At 42.4% G+C, this 13,468-nt stretch overlaps 1 protein-coding gene across 2 annotated transcripts in view; it reads right to left on the bottom strand.

Annotated features, from left to right (window-relative positions):
- Nucleotides 1-13,468, bottom strand: part of LOC146988126 (plexin-A2-like) — an 81,931-nt gene that overhangs the window by 18,521 nt on the left and 49,942 nt on the right. For both annotated transcript variants that reach the window (XM_085777768.1, XM_085777769.1), the window contains 10 exons: nt 13,093-13,293; nt 12,217-12,313; nt 11,263-11,462; nt 8,487-8,638; nt 7,292-7,409; nt 6,692-6,828; nt 6,005-6,172; nt 4,076-4,169; nt 995-1,234; nt 150-293 (listed from right to left, as the gene is read on the bottom strand). In XM_085777768.1, the coding sequence (XP_085633894.1) occupies nt 150-293; nt 995-1,234; nt 4,076-4,169; nt 6,005-6,172; nt 6,692-6,828; nt 7,292-7,409; nt 8,487-8,638; nt 11,263-11,462; nt 12,217-12,313; nt 13,093-13,293 (1,551 nt within the window). The remainder of the gene's footprint in view (nt 1-149; nt 294-994; nt 1,235-4,075; nt 4,170-6,004; nt 6,173-6,691; nt 6,829-7,291; nt 7,410-8,486; nt 8,639-11,262; nt 11,463-12,216; nt 12,314-13,092; nt 13,294-13,468) is intronic.

Genomic DNA, 13,468 nt, shown 5'->3' with positions numbered 1-13,468 from the left:
ACATACAGACAGACAGACAGACAGACAGACAGACAGACAGACAGACAGACAGACAGACAGACAGACAGACAGACAGACAGACAGACAGACAGACAGACAGACAGACAGACAGAAAACCAGTGGATGGGCAGAACATGCATTAGACTGACCAGGACTTTGTGCTGCCCTGTGAGGTTTGGTGGCTCGCAGAGTAACTGAGTGTCGGACACAGTGAGAGAACAGGGCGTATCCCCGATCAGCACTGTGTAATTCAGCCTTGCTCCACCAGATGCAGACGGTACAAGGTTGCGTCCCTGCAACACAGTCACAGAAGCAAAACACTGCAAATAACTGCACAAAACAACAATATGTCATCCAACAGAAAACACATATTAAGACCACGCAGTTGTGGAAAAGAGGTTTTGGTTGGAGGCCTCAGACTGAACTGTAATTTAACTGCATCACACAAAAACGCAATCAGCTGCTTTCCAGCAATTGCAATGTTGCAGTTCCTTTACCCTTTTGGGACTCTGTCTGCTGGCTCCAAATTTTTGGTGTCGTTGATCAGATTTTTAAGCAATTATCTTATAATACCCTCCAAAAATTATTACCATGTGATTTTGAGGCATTAGTATAATTACTAAGAAATGATGTTCAAGTTGTGATACACTGATTTTTAGGAAGGTTAATGTGTAGCATTACTAATCGGCAAGAAAATAGGATTGTACTGATCATTAAGAACCGTGGGGGATTACAGTAATGAGGACATGGCATAGCAGACGTTAAACAAGACTGATGAATACTGTATCTCATGTACTGCACATTCAGCGTCCTTGTTGATGCTAAATTCTTATAGGCTCCAAACTATTCTCTGTGGAGCTCCTGATGTGTTGTCAAAATAATGATGTTCTCTGAATTTGTTGCGCATTTGTCTACTTATAAGTGTTGAGCTCTCAGGCTCACCTTACATCTCTCTTATTTACTGCAGCGAATTCAAAAAAACCCTGTAACGTACTTTGAGTATGATGGGAGCTCCAGGTTTCTGCTCCAGGACTCCTGATAGGCTGAGCGGCTCCAGGTAAGGGTTGGGGTAGTAGACAAAGCTTGTGTTGTTGTATGTAAGCAAAGCTTGGACGTTGTTGAAGACGAAGCCAAACTCGTCCACATGTTTGATGGTCTCCTGGTCTGTGTTGAACTCTGCCTTCAGGGAGGGAGCGAAGCAGCTGATGGTGGTTGTGTTCAGCACTTTGCAAACCTGCAGAGGAGTCAGGTCAGGTGGACAAGTTACACACGCCCCAATGCATGTAGTTCCCACAACCACACCTAATGTGACAGATTCTGAAAAAGACACACATTTAGTGCCTCACATAATTGTTTGTAGCAGTATAAAACTGCATATTATTTAAAGACAAAGATAATTCATCTCTTTACACAGTAATTAGTAAATAAAAAAGTAAAAATTGATATCTCTCCAGGCAATTCATGAGTCAGTATTTTACCCTGAAAATATTTTTTCCACCTTATTGGTAATATCATCTCAAGGGAATATATTAGTTTTAAAATAAGTTAAATAGACTACAGGCTTAATGCATTTTTTTAAATCTAAAAACCAAACCTTTGTGGAATACTTTTCAACAGATGCCTCATTTCATGCTTCAGTGTGATAGAATTATTATTCTCATTTTAAAGTTTTAATGTTATGAATCTTGTGTAGCCATTTAGTATTACTCAAATTCTACATTCATTTGAACACAATGTGAAGTTTTCTGCCACTCTCAATCAAAAGATAACAAAACAATTTTGGTGATGGGAAAATAGTTGTAACCTCCGAGGATTCCTTCAGTGTCAGTCATTCAGGGTGCTTTGAAACTTGTGTCAAATGAACCAGGTCTCCTCCAGCCAAGGGTAAACCACTCAATTAATAAGTTCATCATTTAAGCCTATGGCTGCTGTTAATGTTTTCTCACCTTGTTCCTCTGACATGCATGTCTAATCCTTCATCTCTTTTAAATATATGGTCCAAAAAACACATCCAAGATGTAAAACGTATAACTTATTCATAGCACACTTTGTTTAAAACTAGCTAACTAGAAAACTCAATAGTGCTTGCTTCTGGTTTAACACCACAACACTCCAGCACGCACAAAAGAGGTTACGAGGCCATCGATGGACGACCAAATGAAACAGACCATTAGCTTGATTAAAATACCTCTTATGTAAATCGGTGTTATGTAATGTAAACAGGGTCTATCTACAGAGCATGGCACATACCATATTAGGTCAATCACTGAGTGGCTTAAAACCAGTTGTCCATTATTAGTACGGCTATTCGTCAGCAACCTCTTCAATTAGCATGTTTCCTTCTTTTTCTGCAGCTCCTCCATCTCCTCATAATCAAGCTTTTCCCATAAATTCCACCCGCTCCAGGCCAATTTCTAAGCTTCCATTTTTATCTAAGGTTTCACACAAAGTTGTTTCAAGTCAATTAACTGCTTTTGTGTTTCAAAACATTTTTTTTAAGCAGATCCAGTTATGTTTTCGAGATAAGCGTGATAAAGACACTGCCCTCATTAAAATTACCAGTGACCCTCTTTTAGCAGCTGATGCGGGTGAAAGTTCGGCTTTAATCCCTTCAGATCTCAGTCCTGCCAGTGACACTGCAGAACATGCAGTTTTAATTGACTGGCTCAAATTCTGGCTGGCATCATTAAAACGCTATTTATTTGGCCCAGACCTCTCACATACAACATTGTCTACACACAAAAACTTACCTTCCTCAATACATTTAAACTTTGTAATTCCCCTAATCTTTTTGTTTTCCTTTTACATGTTTACAGCTCACTTTGTATCATCTTTAAGTGTTATATATTTTCCAACAGTACAGATATACACACTGAAACCTAGAAAGTAATAAATTGATCAGTTGAAACTGCTCTAAACTTTTCCACCCGCAGCTAAGATCATTTTTTACAATTTCCCCCGACGGTAGAATGGGCCATTTCTCTTTCATATCATATTTACCTTGTCTTCTGTCTTTATTTCAGCCTCAGTAAACAGTGTCTTTAAAATCTCTCTCTGGTACAAACAAACAAACATATCGCTCCATCCCTGGCATCACTTCACTAGCTACCTTTTTAGAATTGACTTTTTTTTATTATTGAGCTCTTTCAAGGTCGAGCCAAAAGTCCCCTCCAGAATATTCGACCCTCCTTCAGCCAGTGTGCAGCCTCAAATCCTCAGGCCATTCTCTGACTGCTCCAAAGTGGAAAACTTTGAACCAGTCAGGTAACTGGACTCTCGCCATCAGGGACCCAACACTTTGGAAACAATCAATCACTTTGAGGCAACCTGCCTGAGGAGCTTAGGCAAGAAGAATCAGCACCATAAATCACCTCCCAAAACAGAGTGGTTTCTCCACGCCAGGTTTTTGAAAATCTCATTTTGGGATGAACCATTCTATATATTATATATGTGGCTTCACATTTATGACAACCATGACATTTCATAAAACTATTTAAGTATTCTTGTGGAGTTTTAGTAAAAAAGCAACTGGACTTCTTCTCTCATCCAAGAGGCTTCTTCACTTCTGAGACTAATGCAAGAAACCCAGGTACCTGAGTACTTGGAGACATGTGACCCCTCACAAGACCACCACCCCCAGTTTCGGGGGTGGTCTTGTGCCTTTTTTACTAAAACTCCACAAGAATAAGATGACCTGGATGACTGAGAACCTTCACAGACATATTTAAGTATTCAGACAAGTGTCAATTTACTATGCATCTTGCACTTCTGTCTGGTGCATTGTCAGGATGTTTGTCTGACTTCTGCAGTTTTGACCACCTAAAACTAAACAGTCTCTGAACATTTGTGTGTAAAACTATATAAATGCTTTAGGGTACATTTAAATAATCTCTGCACAGTTCAGTAAATGAAAAAAAACAAAAGCTAGTACATTGACCACGAATGTAAATGTACCTCGTTATCCTCCTGGGCAACCTATCAATAAAGAACAGCTTCACTGTGCCATTTTCTATCAGTTTGAGTAAGTAACGTCAATAAAGGCTGAGTGCAGTATTTTAGCAGCTGTCACACTCACATTGACAGATTCGTGGCCAGCGTATTTGACTCTGACCCGCGGCTCCTGAACCACGTCCAGGTTGGTCCCAGTCACTGTCAGGGTGGTGTGTCCACTGTTTGGAAGTAAGATGAATTATTGGTCAGTCACACGCATACATATTCACATGCAGGCATACACTTTCCAGAGGAGCTGCATTAATGCAGGTTTGAGGAGATATAGCTGGCATGGGAGCTCGCTCTTTGTTATTGGGCAGAAGAGCCAGATCAAACGGGGAACCAGCTGGCTGCTATTTTATATTCATCCATGACTGTGAGGCTGGCATAGCATGAATACAGGTGCTGCTTGTTTACATATCTGCACTAGAAGTGATTAAAATAAACAACTCTCTCTCATCTTTGCATAACCTGAGCAGCAGCGTAATGTTCAGAAACAGAAGAGTGAAATGAGAAGCAGACAAGGAGAGACAAACAGGAGAAACACACAAGAGAGAGAAAGGAGGGAAAATGTAAAAAAAAAAAAAAAAATGGCCAGTCGAGTGAGTCTGACAGAGTGCCAGTCCTTCTCTTCTCACACTTCAAAGGCTACCTAAGCTTGTAGGGCCACATAGTGGGACTGCACATTCATGATGAAGGCTCTTGATTGCAGCTCCACAAAGCTCCTCCTGTCACTAGGCTGTGGGCCAGGGTGTCTCTCTGAAGTCTAATCTGCAGGGACGTAGTGCTGGGTAATCCCACCCGAACCCACATTAAGTGCCATCTTTTATTTAGTGAGAATACAGGTTACTACACCATTCAGCTCTGATAGTGATGTTTATGTGTCACATTCACTCTTATTGCAATATTAGTGGCTTCAAACTGCTTTGTTTCATGTAAAATCCATGATGTGAATTTCAATTATTAAACTGAGCGTAATTCCCATTGGGTTAGATAAGCCATCGTGTTGTGATCACAGGTTAGGTATAATCAACAGCCTTGTTACAACTGACAACAACACCTCAGTTCTTGACATTTCTCTCCCTGTTACCTGAGACACTGATTAACAGGTTGTATGGTCCCATAGTGGTTGTACTGTATACCCATACAGAAATGTAATACGGTATATGGAACATGTGTCTCCATATCAAAAGTCACCATGTCATATAGGTCACCTATTTTACTGTCTAATATATTCACCCTCTGAATATATGATACATATTTATAACATGTACAGTACACATATTAGAAATTGTTAGTTATATAGTATAAGATGATATTTCTGTGATTTATATATGAAATGTAATTAGAATGACATATGTCATATGTTTTTCGTTGTAGGAAAGTGGTCTCAAATTTTTGGAATCCACTGTTAATGATATCGACAAATATTAACAGGCCTTGGCATGGACTAAGTGACATGTCTACAATGTAAACACATACATATATGTCAATATTGTCATGTATTTTCATGTTCCTGTATGTCAAACTTAGTATATGCACATAATACAGTATTACATTTGGGTATGGGTATCACAGATGTAAATCAAATGATCGTATACTTCATAAAAAAACAGATTTTTAACTTGTGACAAATGTTCAACCTGCGTTCACCACTTGAATAGCTGGGATATGATGCCATTGAGACTGTGCATATGACAGAAACAGAGAAGACGACAATGTGAAGAGCAGCTCAAGCTCCAGTTCACACCTACTTGGAGTCACTAATCAACCCGGAGCCTCTGCACCAAATTTGCTAAATGCAAACTGTAATTTGCAGATTGTGATGACAATTTCCCAATCCAAGCCAACACCAAACTTGCGCCTCATGCATGAGAATGTAAGAGCCTTGTTGAAATCACACATTGAGACACAACTTGCCAGCAACATCAGCCATTTGTGATCTGTGAAAGTGGCACACTGTGATGTAACCTCGGTTTCTATATCTATGCAGCATTGTATGGCTCAGCGTTACCTGGTAATGCTCCACAGGGGCTCGATGCGCTGGACCGTGGGGTCTTCTATGTACTCGAAGGACAGACTTCCTGGAACTTTGGCCTGGTCGACACTCAAACTGACCTGCACTGGCCCCGCTCCCATCACCGATGGTGCAGAGAAACACACAATCTCCGACATGGTCCTCCTGTTGGGAATACCAAAGGAGGGATTTATTCATGCCTTTGATTGTGACTGCCCAGTTACTGCTGCAGAGGCAAATCCCTGACTTCACGCAGCTATGAACCATGCGCATTACCAAGAGGAGAGAGGATTCATTATAGTCTGTCCCATCTCCTCCTCGTTACAGACACATTAGGAATGGAACACTGTAATTAGAGGGTGCTCTAGCTAATGGCTTCCTCGCCTCACACTCCTGACTCCTACCATGTGAGGCGTTTTGAACTTTAAATAGATATCTATAAATACACCGGCAACAATACCTACCGCTGTGGTATCATAACCTCCTCACTAATCACTGTTGAGATTTTTCATTTGAACACACAGACACTTAATTGTGTCTTAAGAGTGTTTCTTTAAATAGAGCAATCTTGCTGTGTTTCATAGGGAGCAGAGACGGCTAGATGTTTGTTATTGTGGGGTGTGGGGACAGTCTTACTGTAGTGTCAGGGTTAGCATCAGGTGGTTATATTATCATCAGCCTCACCTGAACAGCTCGCAGGTCTGATTTCCAAAGTACACGTTGACAGTGCTGCCAGCGCCCAGGTTCTCTCCAACAATGGTGACTTTGGTTCCCCCAGATTCAGGTCCTCTGCCGGGGGTCAGCGCCAGCATGGAGGGGGTCTGTGGAGAAATTCATCATTGTTCTGTCAACACAGGTCAAATGCACAAATACAACATGTCTTATTCATTGTCTGACTCTGACAAGCTCTTGCTCTCCTGGCCATGGTTGGATAAACCACTGCAGAACTAAAAAGTTAACAACAATACTGTTAAAAAGTTAAACCAAAGAGAGAAAAAAATATCCCTGCATCTTCAAAAGTAAGCAAAAACTTTTGAAAGCACATTTATAAACCATAAATAAAAATAATGAACAAAGTTAACAAACCATTAGAAATCCCCTCTTCCCTAATGAGGTTTCAGACTCTCTTATGCAAAATCTATGTTGCACTTAAAAAAAAACTCAAGCAATTAACGATTGCTGTGGCATTAATAGATCACGCCTTCAGCCTAATTCATTACAAACACTTAACGCTTGTTTCACAAACAAATGGGCAAAGTAAATGTGTTTCAGTGTCAAAATTACCACAAAGGAGTAGAACTGGGAGGACTGTGCGCGTAGTTCTGGCCTGCACTCGCCGATGCAGAGCTTCACTGGACCCGCCGCACTTCCCTTAGGAGCTGCAGACATCTCACACACGATCCTGTCGGGTCGGAAGACACACATACATGTATGTGGACGGACAAAAGACACAGCCATGCAACAGATCATCATGCATGTATGTGATATCAGCAGAGACACACACACACACACAGCTGGATCACTGCACTGTGTCACATTTGTTCTGAATGGTGCTGGGGGAAGATGGCCTGTGCCGGCCGCTGTGATTGAGGCAGACTTTCATAGAAGTTGTGGGTCAATACCGAGGGCCATCTTTCTTCCTAATGGAAAACCTATAACGGCAATATAACTCAAATGATAAACTACACCCCTTCCCATCTCCAGCGTGATCGCCACCCACCATTACCTCCGGTTGCCACGGCAACATAGAGGTTTTTTCAATAAATCAGTATTGCCTGTCAGGTCAATAAGATAAAGTGCGCCATGAATAAGTCATTATAGCAACTGACCCCTTGCTGAAATTAATGTTAGTAACAGCTGTAATGCCATGTTTTAAAGCACTGTGCGCGCCAAATGAATGGCCCTGCCCAACACGCTGCTCTGCGCCACAAACCGCGCTCCTCAATACAATAAGAGCACCCAATGAATCGTCCCTGCCCAGCCCTTCTATTCATACATCACCAGAATTTTCCAATTTTCTGCTGGCATGTCCTTTTTTTTTCTTTCTTTCTCTCTCTCTTTTTTTTCATGAGGATATAAATAAAGTCCCTGCCGCCTGAGCCCAATCGCATTACATGGCTGTGAGAGAAACACATGGCTAACAGATTGTCCCTCCAGTCAGCGACATGCAGCGCATTTCAATTACAGCTGTGCCGACAGCCTCATAACGACAACGACACAAAGACTGTCTCTTCCTTTGGCAAAGCCCCCCCCCCACACACACACACACACACATACACACAATCTTACTACCTGATCATAGGGCTCTGGCTTATTCACAGACTGTGCTAAAGAGTGTCTGTGAGTGAAACAGTGTGAAAGTGAAAGAGAGATTGCCATGTTTATTTTCTTGTGTGTGTTTGTAGTGTATGCCTATGTACAGTAATATATAGAGTATGAATGCAGGCATGTCTGAGCGGAGGAGGGAGGAGTCTCTTACTGTTCTGCAGTGATGTATCCCTCCTCCTGTGGGGTGCACTGTACTCCTGCCACCTCCACATTCCCCTCCAGCTCAGAGAAGGACAGACCCAGGTTCAGACCCTGGATGGTGACCAGTGTACCCCCCTCCAGCGGCCCTGCCACTGGGCTCACCTACGTAGAAAGGAAATTAAAATGATTGTAATACAAAGTCGAATGAAATGCACAATGGTTCTCAGATACAAAGCGAAGACTGTAAGACCCTCTATGACAGTGTATTTTATTGCTTTAGTTTTTTTTTCCCCTTTTTCACTGTTGTTAATTTTTTATAGATGGATTTTTCTAGTCCAAGGCAGCAATATCCCAGAGTTCCCCATATTGGAGAGTAATGTGCCATAAAGGGAGTTTAACTCCAAAATAATGTAATTAGTTACAGTTTTACTAGAGAGTCACATGGATTAAATGGTTTTTCTAAGTCTTTTCAACCCAAGAGAAATGCAATTATGGTGAAACACTAATTCTTGATAAATCCTGGTTAGAAATGTGACTCTGAAGATTTCAAGTTCTGTCTCAAAATATCAACTCTTGGCTGCTTCGCTGGCGTTGTAATGGTTAAACAACACATAAATTATTACATTTAAATATTGATATTTTATCTTGAAGTGGTAACACGATCGGCCCATCCAGTTTTTGTATGTTTATATTTGTATGGGCTCATAGAGTCTGTGGTAAAGATTTGTATGTGTGAATAAGATCTATGGTGAGGTGACTTCACATATAAGATGACTAAGAAGCTTCACCACAGTTCCAGTGTCTTTCTGTAAGGAAGCACAATGTGGCATTGACAGCACAGTGTGTGAAATATGTAACCTGCCAATTGACTGGGTTTTCCCAATGTGCCTTGAAATCCAGAGTAATTCAAAACAAACTTTAATGAATGATGCAGTGACTAACAAAGCCTTGAGAAAGCTATTCACAGCCCTTCCCACTGTAAAGTTAACCACCCCGGCAGGAAACCGATGGACCTGCAGAGCAGAGCAGGAGCAAAGCCAGAGTAACACTCCCTCCACGCCGGAGCAGCTCTCCATAGTTGATTCATTCTGCTGCAGCTCCTTCAGAAACACTAATAATGTGACAGGGACATCAAAGGCTCACGGCTCTTTGAAGTGGGAGAGCCTTGCATCTCTGTGCCTGACCCTCTGTGCTTCATTCAAGAGAATGAACAGGAGTTTGTGACATAAAAGATCCATCACCACTCTCTAAACAGACCGAATTCGTTTAGCTGTCAAGCACTTAGGCTATTCAGCCGCTGTAGAAGAGTGTGAGATCGTCTTGGTAAACACAAACTTAAATGGGTCGGGAGAGTGGCCAGAGATTAAATTTGGGGTTGCTGCTGATATATGTCAATTACCATATATATCCAGCAAGGTGTGCTGCTGCAGTAGTAGTTTTAAGGGGTAACAAGGAGATGGAGATTTGGAAAATCTGTGTTGTGTCATTTACATAAAGACAATACCCTTCTATTCAAAGTCTTTAGCCTGCACATCCTCCAATCAAGACCTATCGGTATTCATGGCAATAAACTAAAACGTAAATTCCCAAAGAATATAATAATAATATAATGTAATTCAAGTTGTGTTTCGAGAAATCATGTTCATACCTAAATTTCTGGTGAAAGACAAACGTCACTCTTACACGGTGCTGTTGCTACGGAGACGTTAGCCACACCCTCTTGGCAGGCAGGACACGGTGAAATGAAGTAGTCTCAGCTACTGTAGCAGCCTGGTTCACTTTGGTTTCCCCGTCAGACGTGCCTCGCATATCAGCCAATGAGTTTGCCTTTTTTTTATTTCCAATAAAACACCTGTGACAGAACTTTGTAAAGTGCAGTCTCCACCTTCAATTTCAAAGTTTCTGACAGTGACTGCACTGTCATGATTTATCTTTCAGCTGGGTCGCCTGGTTCAGGACTTAGAAATTTTTATTACTCTGAATTTTTTGAAATGCTGTAGGAGAAAATGGATGAAACATTTGCTTGGGGTTTGTGAGTTTCTGGAGAGCACATGCAGCAGCAGTCACATTGCAGTTTATAATAGGCACAAAGACTAAGACTGAGAAATGTGCAGAACTCCTTATTGAAACTGCTTATCAGTTAAATTAAGTTTAATTCTTAGTTAGCTACTTATGTCTGCCACTATAAGTGTTGTAAATTTGGTGCTAAGACTGACTGACTGACTGACTGACTGACTGACTGGCTAGCTGATGGACTGACTGACTGACTGGCTGGCTAGCTGATGGACTGACCGACCGACCGACTAGCTGATGGACTGACTGACTGACTGACTGACTGACTGACTGACTGACTGACTGACTGACTGACTGATGACTGACTGACTGACTGACTGACTGACTGACTGACTGACTGACTGACTGACTGACTGACTGACTGGCTGACTGACTGGCTGGCTGACTGACTGACTGACTGACTGACTGACTGACTGACTGACTGACTGACTGACTGACTGACTGACTGACTGACTGGCTGGCTGGCTGACTGGCTGGCTGGCTGGCTGGCTGGCTGGCTGGCTGGCTGACTGACTGACTGACTGAATGAGAAACTGACTGACTGAATGAGAGACTGACTGACTGACTGACTGACTGACTGACTGACTGAATGAGAGACTGACTGACTGACTGACTGACTGACTGACTGACTGACTGACTGACTGACTGACTGACTGACTGACTGACTGACTGACTGACTGACTGACTGAATGAGAGACTGTGCAACAACAAACCTCAGTAATGCGTGGGTTGGTGCACTTGACGTTCCTGGCAGAGAGGTTGAGCCAGCGGCTGGCGTAGGGGGAGATGGGGGGGCAGTGCTGCTTCATGGTGCATCTGCCCTCACCGCTGCACCAGCCACACTGGAACTTCCTCTCGGCCCGCAGACACATGCCACAGCTGTCCCGCTGAGCACTGCACTTGTACAGGTGCACTGTGAGGATAACACAGGAGGTCAGCAGTTACAATACCAAGTCATTTTAATGGCATCAATCCATACATTTGTAATGTAAAACCAACACAATGTACTATAGAAACACAACAATATGTAACCCAGCAGGGAGTGCTGTTACAGTTTGTATCAAACTGATCAATCAATCAATCAGAATTCCTTACTCAAACTCAAACTATGTAAGAGGTATTTAGAATCATGTCCAAAAATATCTGACTACATCCATAGAGTGTTAGTGTGTGAATCAATACATTCATAAAAGGCATGTTTATTTTTCAAGTATTAAGAATAAAGACGACAAAATAATCCAATAAAGCTTTCTTTGAAGACTGTCTCTCACATCCTCTCCGCTGTAAGCAACCTGTATTTATGCCCATATGAAGTCACTTACCTATTGAGGCCTGTTAAAATGTATGGCCATCACTGTATATCCTTGACTTCGAGGATGTATTTAATGTACAACCTAAATGACAACTGACAAACACCTTTTCTTGCATGATGATGGAGAGGTAACCAAGAGCAGCCATGAGAGCCAGAGTGAGCAAATATGAAGATCCACCCTTCACCCTGCCGGGTGCACAAGTGATTGGGTACTTTTTGATAACACTCCTTTCTATTGTGAACTTTCTCCCGAGGCCCATTGGGAGCCTTGAAATGCTCTCTATGACCCATCTATCCCCCGCGGATTGAGTGCTTTACACTTCTCTGGCCTGGCAGTGATGGATGGCAGAGTTACCTTTAATCTTCTCGGGATTGTCGATGATGAAATTGCCGTTCCATACGATGGAGAGGTCCACTGCCAGGTCACTGATCTTCACACCCTCGTACATGTACTGAAAAGCAGAAACAGAGAGTGAAGGAGTGTGCAGAAAGCGCATAAAGGGAGGGAAAAAGTCAGACAGAGAGAGACAAGGGATAGAGTCTAAAAAAAAAGATAGAGAGAAAGACAGAGAGGGGGGAAATGAGAGGATGAAAGGGCAGCAGAGAGACGAGGCTTTTAAACATCTGTCATTTCTGCAATGGTTGTCTGCTTCTCTCCTCTGACATGCAGGGACGCAAACCCTGGCTGGTGTGGCCGATCATCCACATCTAAAGAAAATGGCCTTTTCACTCATTGTCACAGAGTAACAAGGTGTGTTCTGCATCAAAATGTATCTTGTCATTTGCATTGCGCAACAAAACTCCCTAGAAATCTCCAGTTTTCATCCCAGACCTGTGACTTTCTGTTCAGAGGATCACATTCATGCTCAATGATGTGAACACCGAGATGTTAATCTGACCATATGCAGCTTCCCAGACAAGGTCATGTTGAAATCGTGGTTTCCTCTCAAACTAGTCCTTCCCTTTCCTTTCCTTTCCTTTCCTTTCCTTTCCTTTCCTCTATTTTCCTTCCTTTTCTTTTCCTCTTTCTTTTTTCCTATCCTTTTTTTCACAAGCTTGCCACTTTTCCTCATCAGGCTCACTTTCCCCTTCCAATACTTTCTCCTCAGTATGCTCAACACCTCAGGCGATGTTCACTGATGTACTCTGTGTACCTTGCCTACACAGCATCCAAGCTGTCTGCCTCTTTTGACAGCTGTGAGATTCCCACTGGGAGTGTTTGAGGTCATACCGAGCTGTTCTGGCACTGCACGCTGGTGCTGTTGAAGCGCAGCGCCGTGACACGGTGGCTGACACCCTGCACGTGCACCACACACTCATAGCCACGCTGGCCCGACTGAGGCTGGGGAAGGTTCCGGGCCCTCAGGGTGATGGGTCGGACCTCACCGGCCGGAATGAGAATTTCCCCAGAGTGAAGGAGCTGAGGGCAATCCTTTGAAAACAATATACAAACAAACAGAAATGTTCTATTTACTGTAATGGGCATAACATTTTTCATTGCAACCTTCTGCTTTAATATTCTCCCTGCACATTACACAAATAGCTTTTACATATAAATTGACAAAAATATCTCTAGCATCTATAAATATAGCTACATCTATGTGGTG

This window comes from Trachurus japonicus, chromosome 5 (assembly GCF_045865225.1).
Source record: "Trachurus japonicus isolate A0001 chromosome 5, Traja_1.0".
NCBI lineage: Eukaryota > Metazoa > Chordata > Actinopteri > Carangiformes > Carangidae > Trachurus > Trachurus japonicus.
The sequence above is the reverse complement of the archived record's forward strand: the minus strand, read 5'-3'. Positions and strand labels throughout refer to the sequence as shown.